Source organism: Ochotona princeps, chromosome 28 (assembly GCF_030435755.1).
Source record: "Ochotona princeps isolate mOchPri1 chromosome 28, mOchPri1.hap1, whole genome shotgun sequence".
Classification (NCBI taxonomy): domain Eukaryota; kingdom Metazoa; phylum Chordata; class Mammalia; order Lagomorpha; family Ochotonidae; genus Ochotona; species Ochotona princeps.
This window is the reverse complement of record NC_080859.1, coordinates 2,427,936-2,445,308: the sequence shown is the minus strand read 5'-3', so window position 1 is coordinate 2,445,308 and position 17,373 is coordinate 2,427,936. Positions and strand designations below refer to the sequence as shown.

The 17,373-nt window shown below is 53.5% G+C and overlaps 2 protein-coding genes across 2 annotated transcripts in view; one reads left to right on the top strand and one right to left on the bottom strand.

Annotated features, from left to right (window-relative positions):
- Positions 1-1,956, bottom strand: part of MSH3 (mutS homolog 3) — a 105,863-nt gene extending 103,907 nt beyond the window's left edge. The window contains exons 1-4 of the mRNA XM_058656187.1: positions 1,509-1,956; positions 1,236-1,426; positions 819-877; positions 609-723 (exon numbers count right to left, since the gene is read on the bottom strand). Of these exons, the coding sequence (XP_058512170.1) occupies positions 609-723; positions 819-877; positions 1,236-1,426; positions 1,509-1,873 (730 nt within the window). The 5' untranslated portion in view covers positions 1,874-1,956. The remainder of the gene's footprint in view (positions 1-608; positions 724-818; positions 878-1,235; positions 1,427-1,508) is intronic.
- Positions 1,957-2,016: 60 nt separating this feature from the next.
- On the top strand, positions 2,017-12,616 carry DHFR (dihydrofolate reductase). The gene is made up of 6 exons (XM_058656301.1): positions 2,017-2,178; positions 2,414-2,463; positions 4,530-4,635; positions 7,660-7,786; positions 9,611-9,726; positions 12,449-12,616. The coding sequence occupies exons 1-6, from the start codon at positions 2,093-2,095 to the stop codon at positions 12,525-12,527; spliced, it is 564 nt and encodes a 187-aa protein (XP_058512284.1). The 5' UTR covers positions 2,017-2,092; the 3' UTR covers positions 12,528-12,616.
- The last annotated feature ends 4,757 nt before the right edge of the window (positions 12,617-17,373 follow it).

Genomic DNA, 17,373 nt, shown 5'->3' with positions numbered 1-17,373 from the left:
GGACAGAGGCCGCTCCTGGGCTGCAGGGTGTCTATCCTGCATCTGCTTTGCGTCACCTCATTTCCTAGGGACACTCAGGGAGGGAGAAACCCTGTCCTCCATTTCCCACAAATTCTCTGAGGCCGAACACCAAGACACGTCTGCTCGTCACGGGCACCCAAAGCCACTCCCTCCGCCCCAGCTCAGGCTGCTGGCTTCAACGCCATGTCTTGTGCAACATAACCTGTTACTCGGGAAGAGTAGCAAATCACCACACAAAATAGCATCTGTAAAATGATTGTAAACAAGCCAGCTGAGCTCTGTAGCAGACACCCGTGGCTGAAACAGGACAGTCTGGAAGAGCACAGAGCACCCGGAGGCGCGGGCAGCAGGCGCCTCTGCAAAGGGGGGATAAAGTCTGTCGCGTCTGGCTGCCAAATGCCCGTCCTCTTGGAAATGTCCCAAGGAGAATCCTTAACTTCATGAGCGGGCAAGAGTAACCGGCGAGAAGAAAGGACGGGGCTGGGGCATCACGGTGCCACCCCCACATCTAACCTGGGACGCGGGCCACCACACGGAATCCCCTGCTTCAAGACAACACGACCATCCCGGATCACGCCACAACTCACCGGGGCCCCCCGACAGGGCTGAGCCACCTGCTCCCTCCGGGTCTCCCGCTGGCCGGGCTTTCTTTCTGGCCGGCCCATCGTGCTCCAGGGACCTCCTCCTGCCCGGCTCCGCGTCCTGCACGGGGGCATGGAGGAAGCCGTCATCTCTGTCCGAAGCAGGCTGGCCACGTGCTGGCCACCCACCCTGGGAGGCCCTCCACCGGCCCTCACCTCGAGCAAAATCACAAAACTGAAGTCATTCCCTTGCACGTAGGACATCAAAGCCACTACTGCCAAGGAAAAACCGGACTGGAAGGACAGGCCAGCATCACGTAGGCGACGCTGTCAGGGCCACTGAACTGCTTCAGACGCCACAAGTCTGTGCCATCTCTTGCTGGCAGGAAACTCGCCAAAAAGACAAACTAATCAAAACTGACTGAAAATTTTTTTCCCAATGGTGTGTACAAAAAGACGGCTGAGGTAAATCCAGGAAGGCGTTCCACCACCAAAAACACAAGGACAGGAGAGGGGCGCTCGGTTTAGGACACACACAGAAACGGGGGTCCACGGCACGGGTGTGCGCGCCCCGCCAGGGAAGAACAACCGACGGAAGGTGGCAAGCCGCGGGCCCCACGACCCCAGGCGCACCTCCCCCGCGTCCAGAGGCACGGCCGGCCAGGAAACACCTCAGGCCCGCGGCCGGCGGCGCGCCGTCGGAAACAACGCGCGACGCCTTCCACAAGGAACCCTCAGAGCGGCCGCCTCGAGGACCGACAGGCCCCGCCTCCTCGGCGAGCCCGTGAGAAGCCCCGGCCGGCTCGGTGACCCGCACCACAGGGCTGTGACCGGCCAGGTAGCGACCACTTCCCCCAGAGCCATGGCGACCGCGAGCCACGGGCGGAAGCTCCGCCCCAAGCCGGCCTTCCCGCGACAAGCGCAAGCCCGCCTCCGCGGCGTGGCCCCGCCTCGTCGCCCGCGAGCCCCGCCCCCGCGGCGTGGCCCCGCCTCGCCGCCCTCAAGCCCCGCCCCGCGGCGTGGCCCGTCCCTCCCGACGGCCACGCCGCCCGCTGCACCCGCCCCCGGAGCCGACTCACCGTGCGCGGCGAGGCGGTGGACGCTGGGGGCGCTGCGGAGTCGCGGCTCGCCATGTCGCCTGGGCCCGCAGGGGACGAGGTGGACCTGAGGCTCTCCTTAGCCCGGAAGAAGCGGCTCAGCACCGCCTGCCTGGCCGGCGCTGGGCGGGCGGCGGCACCGAGGCCGCCCGGTGCAGACTTCCCGCGGGGCATCACAGTGCAAGGAACTGGGGCTGCGCGAGCACGAGCGCGCGGCCGCAGCTCCGGGCGTGCGCGGGCACGCGAGCTGGTCGCGCCGGGGCCGAGGGGGCGGGGCCTCCCAGCACTCCTGCGGCTGAGGGGCGGGGCCGGGGCCGAGGGGGCGCGGCGGCCGCGGGTTCGCGCCACGCTGCGTCCGGTTCCCGGGCTGGGGCGTCCGCCGCTGCTGCCGTCATGGTGCGCCCGCTCAACTGCATCGTCGCTGTGTCCCAGAACATGGGCATCGGCAGGAACGGGGACCTGCCCTGGCCCCCGCTCAGGTACCGGGCCGGGCTGGAGGAAGAGGCGGGATCCGACCCTGTGACTCGGGGAGAGGGGGCGCCCAGCGGCTGGAGAACACAGCCAGTGCGCGGCCCAGCCGGACTGCGCGGGCAGCGCCGGCCCCGCGACGAGGTCCCAGCCAGGCAGGTGTAACCCGCATCCCGCCTGGCTCAGCGTTTGCTGGAGCCCCACCGGTACTGTCCTGAGTTAACGTCGCGTTTCTCTGGTTTGTAGGAATGAATTCAAGTATTTCCAGAGAATGACCACAACGTCCACGGTGGAAGGTAACGTGCGATTTTTAAAGTGACTGAGATCTGTGGAGGGTCCTACCCGAACCGAACCAGACTTGGAAAGTTGGCCAAGTTGGTCCCAGATCTGTCCTCTTAGACCCTGGGGCTGGGGACAGCTCCCAAGGTTCCGTGTGCGGCTTTGTGTGGCTTCTCTGAAGAGGCTGGCCAGCCCACGTGCTCCCTTCAAGTGTAGGCAGCACTGGCCGGTGCCTAAGAGTTTCAGTGGAGATCAGGCCCCCAGAAGAAGCCTCTGGAACGGCCGCTGGAAAAGAGAAGATAATGAAAATTTTTAGACAGGGTACTTGATTTTGGAGGCCCTGAGTTTTTATTTATTTATCACCCTCCACTGGTTTGCTCCCCAAAATGACTGCAACCACTAGGGCTGGAGCCAGGCCAAAGCCAGAAGCGACTTCAAGTTCCTCCTGGTGGTGCCTTCCCAGGCACGTGGCAGGCAGCCAGGGCTCCGTGTGGCATTCCAGTGTGGGATGCCAGTGTTGGAAGTAGTAGCTTAGCGTGCTGTGCCACAGCACTTGGCTGTGGGATTTGAAAACGACTTGCACGCACCAGGGAGAAGGTGTGGTGGTATTTGCCGTAACTTGGAGGAGTTCATAGGCCAGCTTCTCCACTTGCAGTTCAGCTCCCTGCTCATGGTGTGAGAGGGGCATCAGGTAGTTCCTCAACTGCCTGGCCACTGCACCCATGTGGGAAACCCAGGTGGAGCTCCTGGCTGTTGCCAGGAGTGTGAACCAGCAAATGGGAGAGCTCTCTCCCTGTCTATAACTTTGATTTTCAACTAACTAGATAAGGTCTTTTAAAAATAACAATAATAAGAAAGTAAACAAGCTCAGAGTAGAGTGATACCGTGTTTCAACAAGAGAAGTATCTTTAGGGTCCTGAGGCAGAGTAGACTGAAGCAATGAGGTGGAAAGGAGCAGAGAACCTTGCTTGACCGGGATGGACACCAGGCCCTTGGACTTGGCAGTTGGTAGACAAGATGGCAGGAGCCCAAAGCAAAAGAATTGGCCCAAACTCCACAGGAGTCCTAAGAGCGGCCTTGGTGTGTTAACATACCTTTGATCCAAATGTTTTTCCTTGACTGCTGTTTATTTGTATTTAGCTGAAAGGCAGACAGGGAGGGAGGGGGATCTTTTCTCTGCTGATTTATTTCCCAAGTGTGCGCAGGAGCTGGCTCTAGGCCCTGTGGAGAAACCAGGAGCCTGGGATTTCACCCAGGTCTCTCACGTGAGTGGCAGGCATGCAAATACTTGAGCCAGCTGGAGCCATCACTGCCAGGTGCACACTGGGGAGCTGGCTCGCGGGCAGAGCGGGGCTGGGACAGCAGGTGTCCTCATGGCATCGTGACCCTCGCACCAGGTGTCTGCCCCAGATCCACGTACCTGACTCTTGACAGGTAACAAAACCAAAACTGCAAGTTCTGTATGTATGAAATTTTAAGAGTCAAGGCACCAATGAACGTGTCTTAAGGTTACATGTCTCTCTCTAAAAAGTTACAGAGAGGGAAGGAGAGACAGAATCTTCCACCCGCTGGTTCACTGCTCTGGTGGCCACTATGGCCAGAGCTAGACCAGACTGGAGCCAGGAGCTTCTTCCAGGCCTCCTTTGTGAACAGGAGGAGCCCACACACGTGGACCGTCTCCACTGCTTCTCCCATCAGCAGAGCATCTGGGACATGAACGCGTGCCCATCCTGGATACTGACTCCCAGGGAGCAGCTTTGCAACACCACCTCACCAGCCCAGGGTGGGTGTTTGGCCCCATGAGCCCACCTCCCACTTTGTTGGATACCTGGCTGTACATGTGATTACAGATTCCTGCCAGTGTAGACCCCAGGAGGTGGCAGTAATGGCTCTAGTAACTGGGTCCCTGTCATCCCTCTGGGAGAGCCAGACAGGGCTTCCAGCTTCAGCCCCACCGGGGGTCACTGCAGACAAAACGCTGCTTACTGTCACTGTGACAGCCCATCAGTGGGTATTGCGCGTGGCTCGGTGAGGCTGCGGGCCGTTCCTTAAATGAGCTTCTCCTTTGCACCTGACTCGGCAGGTAAACAGAACCTGGTGATCATGGGTCGGAAGACCTGGTTCTCCATCCCTGAGAAGAATCGGCCTCTGAAGGACAGAATCAACATTGTGCTCAGCAGAGAACTCACGTAAGTCCCGTGAGCCCGCCAGGAGAACACCACGTCCCACTGCTGTCGGGAGAGGACAGGGTGACGGTGGGAAGGAGGCTGCTTGGTGGCCCTCGGGTGACTGTGGGAAGTGAACAGTTCGGCCTGACCACTAACTCGGCTGCCCGAGTGATTCCTTGCTTTCATCACCTGCAGAAGTTCCCACCGAACTTCGTCAAGTCTCACTACACTAACAGGCTTGCAGGCTTCCAGCCTAAGTTGTACAATGCAACCATTGCATTTTTTCTGGCTTCCAATCATTCCCACCACTTTTCAGGACTTGCCCTACTCCGGGACTCAGTAAGCCCTGAAGGCAGTAAGATGTCGGTTTTGAAAACTCGTCCTAATCATGCCTTATTCTTTGTAGTTAACCAAGTTACCCAAATGCTACTCTGTGCCAGTGTGTGAGGGTAGAAATATCTCAAAGGCATTGAAGTGGTCCTCCAGCCAGGGAGGGTTTTCCGTCCCAGGGTCCAGAACTGCCCCCAGACAGTGGGTGTGAGGGGAGGGGTGACATCCAGCCTGTCCCATGTGTGACTATCCTGATTTCTGTGGCCCAAGTCAGATGGAAGGGAAAGTGTGGGAGGGGTATGTGAAAATGTCCTTCAGCTAATCATCAAAATCCGCAGGCTCGGAGGTCAGGAGTGGCCAGGGGGAACTCGGCAGCGGGGGCGCCCCCACTCTGCCTCAGGGGGATTCAGCCGCATTCTGCAGACCCCTTGGCTGCCTCGGGCCACCTCGGGAGGTAGTGACCAGTCCCAGACAGGCTCACATCCACCGGACACCTAGCTAGTGCCTGAGGAAGCAGCCAGCTTCACACAGCATCACCTGGCCACAGGCTAAGGAGATCTGGGCTCCCGTGGACATCCTCCTGGACCCTGCCTGTGCAGTGCGGGTCGGAGCAGAGGAGGAATGCTGGAGTACTGCCCTGAGGGTCTGCAGTGGGTAGGGAGGGTGCCACTCCCGTCCTGCTGCTGCTTGCGCTGCTGGTGGCTGCCATGTTCAGATTCTCTCTTTGCTCAGTAGGACCAAGATCCACAGACCACCTTGTACCTCCCAGAGACATTTTAATATTGTGTTCTAGACTACTGCTAAGACATTTATTTATGGCTAGCTGGGGCCAATCACACAGAAATCTCAGCAGGGGTCTGTTCAGTTGACCCAGCATTTCGGCTGCAGTGATGGGTTTCATTTCATTTCTATGCGCCCCTGTGGTGTGTGTGATTGGGTTGGGCTGCACCCCTGAGACTGGTGCCTAATGCTTGCTAGGGAGTTCTCTTTCTTAGCATGCACTCTACAGTTTTAATGGTACCTGGGCGGGGGAGGGGCACATTTCTTGAGTCCTGCTTCCCCCGTGCTGTCCAGCTCCTCCCATCCGCTGGGGGCTGCCATCCTGGTTCCTGAGTAGGAGGTGGGGATTTACAGGCCCACCAGAGTTCACCCCCCACCAGTGTGACAGAAACTGGATCTTTGAGGTCACCCCCAGATTGGCTGCCAGGCACACGTTATGGGAGGCGAGTGTTTCTTTCCAAGGCCCAGGGATGAAGTGCTTCTCAAGAGCGCACTGGACGGGTTGTGGCTTTGAAAGCTCGGAGGCACAGGGGAGAGCAGCGGTGGCTGCTGGGGGCACCGGGTAGGGGCAGTGCCGAGTTGGCACTGATGTGTGCCAGTTTGAACACTTGCAAGGGGTGAATGGCACCGTGTGTGTCTCGCTAGAGCAGCTTTCTACAGTCTCCAGAACCAAGAATTAAAGAACTTTTACTGCCCTGCCATAACCATGACACCAGCTTTAGAAAATCCACAGCTGTCTCCGTGGAAGTTAGGTCACTTTCACGATGCCACGTTTTATTATCCTCACTATCCTGTGTGAGGCTATGAACCTGCACCTGCAGTTCCTGTTTGAAGCAAAAGGGATCTCACGTGCCCATCCAGTGCCCAGATGCCTGCAAGTACAGGCTGGGCCGGCACCCACGGCCTCCCAGGCACGTTAGCAGGGAGCTGGTTGGGAAGAAGGCAGCACTTAACCCCAGGGCCTCTGACAGGAGATGCATGTGTCCCAGATGGCATCCTAACCCTCTGTGCCACAACTCTGCTACATGCACTGGCACCTCTTAACGTTGTGGCTTCCTGCAGGTTACAGGAAGCTCTCGCTGAACCTCCCAAGTGACATCGTACCGATGTTGAGAGTCCCTTGACGTTTGTACAGTCTCTGGGACACCTGGGGTAGGCTGTGCTAGCCTGCACCATTGCTACTTGGTACCGTAGAACAAATATAAATCACAATAAACAGGCCCCTTTCCAGCTTACTGTAGCACATTCTCCCCTCAGTCTTGGGGGACAGGAGTCCTCCCTCAGAACAAGGCTCTGCTTCCCCCAAGCCCCGTGTTCTTGCTGTTAGCCCATCTCCTTCAGTCACCTTCCTCCAAGCTTTCTTGTGCTGAGTACTCAGTGTCCCCCTCTCCGATGTCTGCCTCCCCCAACTCCATGTCTTTGTTCCTTCCAAGTTCCTGATGCATCAGAGGCAGTGGCAGGAAGCACCAGGCCCAGAGTCTGAGGCTGGGCTACAGTTTCCGTATGTATCTAATTGTGAGCATGATTTTCCCTGAATACTTTGTAATTATTCAGTGTGTTTTTCTTGGGGGAAGAATACTGCCCACAATGAGATGCCCAACTCTTTAGTGTACACGTGCCAAGTGTGGACAGACGTGCATGCCCTGGGGGCAGGGGGGTCCCTCACACCTGTTTCTCTACACACAGTTTCTGCGGGCTTGTTCCCCAACACGGCTGTCAGAGTGGTCACTTGTGGTTTTGCTTTGGGTGCATTCGGAACCATGGTACGGGTGGAACTGCGGGTCACCGGCCACCTGGGAAGTGCCTTGTGCCAAAAGAATTTTTCAGTCTTTATGATTGTGGGACCATCACTTCTTCCTCTCCACAGTATGTGAATGGAATGGATGGATTTAAAAAAAAAAAAAACCCTGTAAGTTTCGCTTTTTGTCACCTCAGGGAACCGCCACCAGGAGCTCATTTCCTTGCGAAGAGTCTGGATGATGCCTTAAAACTCATTGAGGAGCCAGAGTTGGCGGAGAGAGTGGATATGGTCTGGATTGTGGGCGGCAGCTCTGTTTATAAGGTAAGTGCAGTGGGTTCTGTCCTCCCATCCTCCCCCTGAGAAGGCGAGATGCCCAGAACCCGGCACAACCCAGCCCCTGGGCCGTCCAGGAGTTAGACCTGGAGCCCAGAAGGCAGCACGGTCAGTTCCTTATCATTTGATACTAGCAGGTGCCTACAGTCTGGCCTGCGTCATCCCAGATGTTTCTCATCTCTCCATGTGGGGAATGTTCAGAGGGCTCTCCGCTCAGTGTTGTAAAACATGCAGCTAACTTTTGTAGACGGCAGTGGTCCCACCGTGGGGCGTGAGAAGTTACTCCTCCTCCCCAAGGAGCCTCTCCCTCCTCCCCCAGCACACCCCGGCCACGACCTGACACCCCCGTCTCCTGCTCTACTTTGCTGAGATAACGTGGCAGGCTGCACAGATGGCTGAGGAAGCACAGTGATGTGTTCTGGAATGTGTACATTGCAGAGCAGCAATGTTCAAGAACACAAACATTGTTGCTCTCTGTAGTGGCCATTATGTCCTTTCGCCGTCATCTTCCCCCCCCCACCCCCGACACACACACAGTCCTTGCTGAAGAGAGAGAGATCTTCCATGCGCTGGTTCATTCCCCAAATGGCCGTTATGGCCAGAGTCTGCTCTGAAGCCAGGAGTTTCTTTCGGGGCTCCGCTGTGAGGACAGGAGCCCCAGGACCTAGGCCATCTTCACTGCTTTCCTAGGTGCGTTAGAGGGAGACAACTCAGAAGTGGAGCAGCTAGGACAGAAACCAGTGCCCGTATGCGGTGCGGCACCACCGCTGGAGAATTAGCTGGCTAGGCCATCGTGCCACATCCTCCACGGTTTATTTTCAGTCCATTGTTGTAGAGGTTTCCAATTTTAAATCCATTCTGGATCCTTCTCTGAGAGTCACTTGCACAGCACTGCAAAAAGGGTCATATGATTTCATGGTTTAAAGACAGAACAGGAGAAATAGTGCTTAAAAGACAAAATAGCCCTTTTTGTGAGACCAGATGACTTCCAGCTTTAAAATGCAAGGGTTTTTTGTTTTGTTTTGCTTTGTTTTTTATTTTGTTCAATCTTTTAAAACCCTGAAGAAAGGCGAGCTTTGGGCTGGCATTAAGGTATAGCAGGTAGCAACTGCGGTGTCGCATTTAGGTGCCAGCTAATGATGGCAGCTGAAGATGGGCTCATTGTTTGGGCTCTGCCATGCAGGGGGATTCCTGGAAGAGACTGCTGGCCTGGCTCCGGCCCAGCCCCACCCCAGCTGCTGCAGGAGCCTGGGGACAGCACAGTAGACCTGCATCTTGACTGTGACCCTTCATGTGAGGTCAGGTGTGGGATTTTCCACTGCAGGTTTTCCTTTGACACTCAGTTTCTGGTTTTCGAGCCTTTGGACTCTCAGGTTAAGGACTGTTGACTTGGCCGCCTCTTGTCTAGATATGCACATGCTCCACTGTCCTTCAGAGCAGCTGGATAACCTGGGACAGTCACTGAACATGAAGAGGGGGCTAGAAGCCACACCATGCTTAAAGCCATCTCCTGATTATTGGAAATGGTTACAGCCCAGCGTGGTGGATTAGGATGCTGCAGCCGTCTCCTTGGGCAGAAACAAGCTAGCTCACCTCTCACAGGTGCCCGGAGAGTTTCTGTCTGTGGGCCGCTGAGCTCACCTCTCACAGGTGCCCGGAGAGTTTCTGTCTGTGGGACGCTGAGCTCACCTCTCACAGGTGCCCGGAGAGTTTCTGTCTGTGGGACGCTGAGCTCACCTCTCACAGGTGCCCAGAAAGTTTCTGTCTGTGGCCCCTGGAAAGGAAACTGATGCGGTTTGTTTTGTGTTCCAGGAAGCCATGGATAAGCCAGGCCATCTTAGGCTATTTGTGACAAGGATCATGCAGGAATTTGAAAGCGACACATTTTTCCCAGAAATCGATTTGGAGAAATATAAACTGCTCCCAGAGTGAGTAGAAACCACATTATCCTGAAGCACCGGGGAGTTGATGGGCTTGGTGGACAGGTGCCACGCATGTTCCAGACCCTCGGACTGGGAATGTTCAAGTTGCAAGGGCTGTACTGGAATCGAGAAGAGCAGGCATGGGCCCTTCCTCTTGGCTTCAATCTACACGAATCCCCACTTCATAGGGACCCTGGTCAGCATTTATACTAATCTGTTTTCCAATATGGTGATGCCTTTATACATTCCCACCAACAGAGACTGAAGGTAGCTGGATGTGTAAGATTCATCAGGCGAGTGATTTTGAATATATTCTGTTGTCTTGACTGGCTTATTACCTTCTTAATGGTATCTTTTGTCACGCAGGCATTTTTAATTGATGTGATTCTTTTTTCATCCCACCTAAGAAACTGTCGCCTAACCCTGGCTCCCGAAGATTCGGTCCTCTGACTTCTCACAAACATTCCTACTTGGAGTTTTCCTGTGTGGGTCTGCGCTGTGCTGAGCTGATTTACATTTGCTGTGTGGGAGGGGTCTAGCTTTGTCCTTCTGCAGGCATGGATCCAGTTGTCCTGGTACTGCTTGTTGGAAAGACTGTTCTTGCTCCCACTGAACTGTCTTGACTTCCTGTTGAAAACCCCCTGAGCCTGAACGTTGAGGCTTTGCTTCCAGATGCCCAGTTCTCTTGCACTGCGCTGTACGTGTGTTCTTAAGCCAGTGCCACACTAGCTGCGAGTCTTCCAACTTTGTAAGACTGTTTGGGCTCTCCTGGGTCTTTCAGCGCTTCTGTGAATTTAACAATCACATGTCCATCACTCTTGTCCCAAAAGCAAGCAGAGGTTTGGTGTGGGCTGTCAGATTTGTGGAGGGAGGACTTCTGTCCCCACAGCCCCGGTGTTCAGTCAGCACTGCTTGAGTTTCAGCCACGTCTCGCAGGCTTTCAGAGTGCAGCCTAACGCTCCCTTCAGAAACTGACTCGCAAGTGTCCTGTTACCCCGCTTCATGGCCTGCTTGTACTCGGCTGTTGGACACTGGTGGTAGAAGCGCCCTTGGTTCCTGATTTGGTCTGTCCTTGCTCGGCTCTGTTAGTGCATTTCCCAGGGCTTCCTGTGAAGCAGCCCAGTGTCTCCATCCTCCAAGCTGGAATGAGTTTTCCTGACCTTCCTGTTCCGGCTGTGGACGCCTGGCTCCGCTGTGTGCCCACTTCCTGCAGGGTCAGCATCTGCGGATCTCCTGTGGTTTCTCAGACCAGCCCTGACACCTCTGCGCCATCCCCACCATCTTTCTGAACTCTGTTCTTGGGCTCATTCCTACTGGTGGGCTTCCCTAATGCTGGAAGGTTCTAGAAGGGCCTCCTCATCTGGGCAGTCCTCAGCAAGTGGGTAGTGTTTCCAGATCCTGTAGATGAGAGCTCAGAGTCCAAGTGTGGCTCTCAGACTGTGCTTTAGAACAGAGTTCACAGTGGTTATAATGAGGTGATGTCATCAGTTAAAGCAGTGTGAATATGGGTGTTCTGGGGAGAAAAGTGAGATTTAAGCAGAATTACATTTTCTCCAGCTGTCTCACTCCTGAGTGTACAGGGAAGGGAAATGAAATCATGTGTTAGAGACACCTGCACTTCCGTGTGCGCCACAGCACACAGAAGCCCAGACACACAAACAACCTGTGGATCCATCCACTGACGGGCAGCCAAGGAAATGCCAGTGCGTGTGTAGGCACCATGGAGTACTACTCAACCATGAAAAGGATGCAATCCTGCTGCCGCAACAGCGCAGCTGGAGCTGGGGGGAGCTTGTGAAGGGAACTAAGCCAAGCACAGAGAGATGGGGCCCATGAGCCCCTCACAGGAACAGGTGGTGTCAGAGAAGGGGAAAGCGCTGCGTCGCCAGAGCCAGGCGCAAAGGAGTGGGAGTTACGTTTCACAGAAAAGGGCAACATTCATATCATCACTACGGATCATACCCAGCCAGTAGTCTAATCATTCCTAAGTTGTTCTTACTCATGGGTTAGAAATATCTTTCAGATTCTTTGCCTTTATCTCGTTGACTGACAGTCTGGACAAGCTGGGGAATTTCGCACACAAAAAAACATGTAAATATTTTTGTGATTTATCCCAAGGAAATTGGAATTATGGTCTAAAATTGGCCTAGAGATATCTTTTTCTTTAAGGACATTTGCATCTTAAAACAGTGTAACAGGAATCATTCTGCAAGCAGCTAGTAAATAGAAACATGGCAGGTTCCTCTGAAGCATGAAGTGTTCCAGAGAAAACCCCTTGTTTGCCCTGGACGTGATGACGACATCACGGTCTGTGTTTCTCACTGTTTACAGAGGCTCAGCAATGCCGCAGGCAGCGAGGGAGTTTCACAGTTCCCCGTATTTGCGGTGCCCAGCATGACCAGGCACTGAACAAGCCACTGTGACAGTGGAACACCAAACGGTGCGGCATTCTGGGTGAGGGCGGGTCACTGCTGAGCCAGGGTCCCATGGTGCAGCCCGCACATGCCAGGCTGAGGCTGCAGTGGAGGTGGAAGGCAGGGAAAATCGCTTTTTGTTCTCTAGCTTTCCACACAATTTCCCATTTTCTCTTACGCAAATGCGCTTTACCCAGCAGCCCAGCACCGTAAGAACAGATGTGCGGAGTGCACTCTATTGGCAGACGTGTGCTCTGTTGGCTGCTGTCTGAAGGTCTGGGCGGGTGATTTGATTGTGTGCATCTGCCTTTCAGGTACCCGGGTGTCCTTCCTGAAGTCCAGGAGGAGAGAGGCATCAAGTACAGGTTTGAAGTATATGAGAAGAAGGACTAATGCAAAGGTGTTTCCAGGCTGATTTCAACTTCTAAAAGGTTATGGATTTGAACATGAGAAAACCAGCGAAACAAAAAGATTTGTGTTGACTCTAGATCTGTGAAGAATTATTTCTGAGTAGTGTGTTTTTAATTCCCTACTGACCTAAACTAGACTATCTGGGGCCCGTGTAGGGATGTTTCACCCTGCCTGCATAGGGTCCCCCCGAGCTTGAGTTGCCCCGGGACCCTAGATATGGGACCCAGATGCACCAGCTGAGTGGGCCAAAAGGCATTGTAAAGGGAAGAGCCACAGTCAGATTCTGCAAGAAAACCAGACAGAAGTGGGAGCTGTGGTTCCTCTGTCCCTCGTCCGCAGACAGGGAGTCAGTGAGCTGAGACCTGCATCGGGCTCCGTAGGGGAGGCATGAGCTGTTTGGCCTTTTTGGTGGTTAAGAGAAGGAAAGGTCCGGGACTTTCAAGGTGGCGGTTTCTGATCTTCAGGGGATAGAACCAGAACTGGCTGCTCTCTCCAAGAAAAAGCAACTAAATAACAAGCCGAAGAGCTAAAATTAAAAATTCAAAGAAAACGAAATGAGAATGGCCATCTTGAGACAAAGTTGAAAATGAAAATTGTGTTTTTCTATCCCATTAGCAAAATTTCAGGAGATCCAGGGTAACGAGACCTCACTTTCTGGGGCTAGCTTTTGGTGCAGTGGGTAAAACCACCACTTTGCATTGCGTATCAGAGCACCAGCTCAAGTCCCAGCTGCTCCACTTCTCATCCTTCTCCCTGCTTGTGCAGCTGTGAAGGCAGCAGAGGACGGCCAAGGGCTTGGACCCCTGCCCCCTTGTGGGAGACCCAGCTGACATCTGACTTGAGCCTGGCCCACCCCGGCTTTGGTGGCCATCTGGGGAAAGAGTTAGAGACGGAAGAACTCTCCTCTCTCTGCCTTGCCCCGCCCCGTCTCTCTTGCTGTACCTTTCAGATAAACAAAATCCATACTTTTTAGAAGAAACCACATTTTGTGCCTTGTAAATTGATACGATCTTTTAGCCTGGGAGACAGCAGGATCAGTCTGATTTCAGGAAGTAAATCCTGAATGCAGAGAGGGATCTACAAACTCTAGCAGCTTTTTTTTTTAACATGGAAATATACAAATGTCAATCAATAAAGCAATGAGTCACTCACGCGTCTGCATTTTGATCTTCTGCAGCAGTTAACAGCTCTGTGCTAACAGAAATGCCGAAGGCTACTGAGCAAGAGGAAGAAATTCCATAGAATTCCATAGACTATGCTGCTTTTCAGTAACATATGCAGTCAGAATGTGCTACAAACTGTTAACAGTGTCGAAGTTGCCAAGTATTAAATTGAGTCTCTCTGAACCATCTGGTCTTTATGAGAAATTATTCAAGATGATACGCTGACCCCTTATGTCCAGCAAGAAAATAACATCAGGATGACAAGAAATCTGAAATCTTTGACAAAGGGGAGAAACATACAGAAAGATGAACGTGATGCAGTGTGTTAAGCCACTGCCTGAGATGCCAGAAACCCATATGAGTGCTGGTTCAAATCCCAGCTGCTCCACTTCCAGCCCAGCAACCCCATCCTCTAGACTAAACTCTACCTGTGGGGCCAGTGGTGTGGCGCAGCACAGGAAGCCACCACCTGCAGCCCCGGCATCCCATGTCAAAGTGAGGTTCAAGTCCTGGCTTCTCTACTTCCTATCCTGCTCCCTGGCTCATGTACCAGGGAGGCAACAGATGGTCCTGGGCCCCTGCCACCCTTGTGGGAGACCCAGTCTTTCAAATAAAATTAAAACAGATGCCACCTGTTACTCCTTAAAGCCCTTCTCAGATCCCAGTACCTCTTCCCTCCCACTCTGACCCACCCGGTGCCGCCTGCCCTCCTCACAGTCTCCCCTCAGAGCTGCTCACGGCCCAGAACAGCAGCACATGGGCTGTGACCCTGCCGGGGCTGGGGATGTATGAGAATCCACTACTGCACAGGCCATCATTCATGAGGGACATAAGGGCAGAAGTGAGGCTTGGGTAGCGACTGGACAAAGGATCCTGCTCCCTGAGCCAGTAGCAGAAGGTGCCAAACAGCAGCCAGAGCGTTCCCAGACTTTGTCAAGAAATGGTCACGTGCCAGGCACCAGGGCCAGGCAGGTGACATGTGGAGGACTACCATGAGATATTCTGATTCCACTGATTTTGGGAGAAGCTTCAGGGTCGCCTGGTAGGCAAGATGCAGGTTAAAACTAAGATGATGACGGCTGGGGCCAGCATTGTGGTGTAGCAAATTAAGCCACGGTTGCAGTGGGATCATATGGGCACCAGCTCAAAACCCAGCTGGTCCACTTTCTTTTTTTTTTTTTTTTTTTAAGATTTATTTATTTTTATTGGAAAGGCAGATATACAGAGAGGAAGATCTTCCACCCAATGATCCACTCCCCAAGTGGCAGCAACGGTCGGAGCTGCACCGATCCAAAGTCAGGCACCAGGAACTTCTTCCGGATTTCCTGTGTGGGTGCAGGGTCCCAAGACTTTGGGCTGTCCTCAACTGCTTTTCCAGGACACAAGCAGGGAGTTGGATGGGAAGCAGGGCCACCAAGATTAGAACTGGAGCCTATATGGGATCCCGGTGTGTCCAAAGTGAGGACCTTAGCCACTAGGCTACTGTGCCAGGCCCTGCTCCACTTTCAATCCAGCTCCCTGCTAACATGCCCAGGAAAGCAACAGAATATTGCCCAAGTGCTTGGGCCCCTGCACCTAAGTGGGAGACCCAGAAGAAGCTGTCCCAGACCCAACCATTGTTGGGGATGAAGCAGTGGATGGAAGCACTCTATCTTCTGAAATTTTGCCTTTCAAATACACATAAGAATCTTTAAAAAAAAAAAAAATGACAGCAATGAAATCAAGCCAGGTACCACAAACAAAGCATGGGCTTGTGGCCTTGGTACCATGTGCCTTCGTTTCCAATGCTGGCTGCACCCTAGACCCACTGCGAGGGGCTCTGAGGCCGGGAGGGAGGCCCCGCCCCAGGAGTCTGAGCTAACAGAGGCACAGCAGAGCTGCCGAGTACCTGCTTCAAGTCAGCTGCTGGAGTTTCTGGCTCGTGGCTTAGGCCAAACCTGCCCCAGCTGTTACAGCTGTTTGGAGAATGAACCAGCAGAAGAAAATCTTTTTTTAAGTTTATTCTTTATTGGAAGGGTAATTCAGATTTACAGAGAGAAGGAGAGAAAGAAATATTTTCCATCCACTGATTTACTTCCCAAATGGCTGCAATGGCCAGAGCTGAGCCAATCAAAAAACAGGAGCTTCTTTTGAGTTTCCCATACGGGTGCAAGGTCCCAAGACTTTGGGTCATCCTCTGCTGCTTTCCCAGGCCACAAGCAGAAAGCTGGTTGGGAAGTGGAACAGCTGGGACACAAACCAGTGCCCATGTGGTATCCCGGTCCTGACAAGGTGAGGATTTAGCCATTGAGCTAACAAACTGGACCCAGACAAAAAATTTTTCTGTCTTCCCTTTCTGTAAATCTGCCTCTCAAATAAAATTTTTAAAGATTTTTTTTTTTTTTTAGAAAGACAAATTTACAGAGGAAAGGAGAAACAGAAAGATCTTCCATCCACTAGTTCACTCCCCAAATGGCCACAACAACAAGCATTGAGCCGATCAAAAGCCAGGAGTCAGGAGTTTCCTCCAGGTCTCCCACGTGGGTGCAGGGTCCCAAGGCATTGGGCCCTCCTTGACTGCTTTCCCAGGCCACAAGCAGGGAGCTGGATGGGAAATTGAGCAGCCTGGACTTAAATCAGTGCCTCTATATGATACCAACACTTGCAGGCAGAGAATTAGCCAATTGAGCCATCATGCCACCCCTTTAAATAAATATTTTTTTAAGTCTCATTTAATTTCTATCACATATTCAATCTCATGATAATAAATTCTATGTGGCTTCTACTTTGGTAGTTGATGAGGCATTTCACTGTGTTAGCCACAATATTATAAATTCAGTTCCCTCGGGTATCTTTAAAGTGCAAAGTAATGCTAGTCCCCCACTGTGTCGGCTCAGTCCTTGCTAGCTGCCTTAGCAGATAAACTGCAGATCTCAGCATGTTGCCATAGCTCCAGTTTATTTATTTCTTGTTTGTTTGGATCCCAACACACATTCCCATCAGTGGAGAGCTCTAGGTCACGACAGAGCCAGGCTCCTCCTGTTTAGGGGTTCTCTTCTGCAATGGAGTCTCCAGGTTGGTGCAAAAGAGAAAAGCACGTGAAGACCACATGGGGCTGCGAGGTGACATGCCCACGTTCACCACATTCCACTTCGTCATCTAGCCGCCAGGGGCAAGGAGGCCGAGAAACGCAGTGTCACCGTAACCAGGTTTGGGCAGTGGTTAGCCGAGAGTCACCAGTGTGCCAACTTCTTCAACTGCTCAACATTTAGGATCCTTGTTCTGGGATGAGGACACTGGGTGGAAGGCTTGCCAACACACCTTGCTTCTAGTGACCATTCTTCCAGAGTTGTCCAAGACCAGGGTGCTCACGGGGATGAATGCTCAGTTCTTCTCTGACAAGGGGAGAAGGTCAGGGGTGTCCAGGCCGGCTGAGGAGCACACGCAGTATTTTAAGAACGTGCCTTCCTTGTGGGCAGACACGAGGCATGGCCCCTCTCATGTAGACTGTGCTTGGTGCACGGATATAATCTCCTGACCCAGGGCCGTCTTTGCCACATCACGCTTCCGCATCGGCCTTGGGCTTTTTGTCGTTCTGTGCTCACATCGCTTGCTGTCTGCTGAGCAGTGTTCTGCTGTGGCCTGTACCACAGGTCCCAGAAAGCTCACGGCAAGTGCACAGTCCC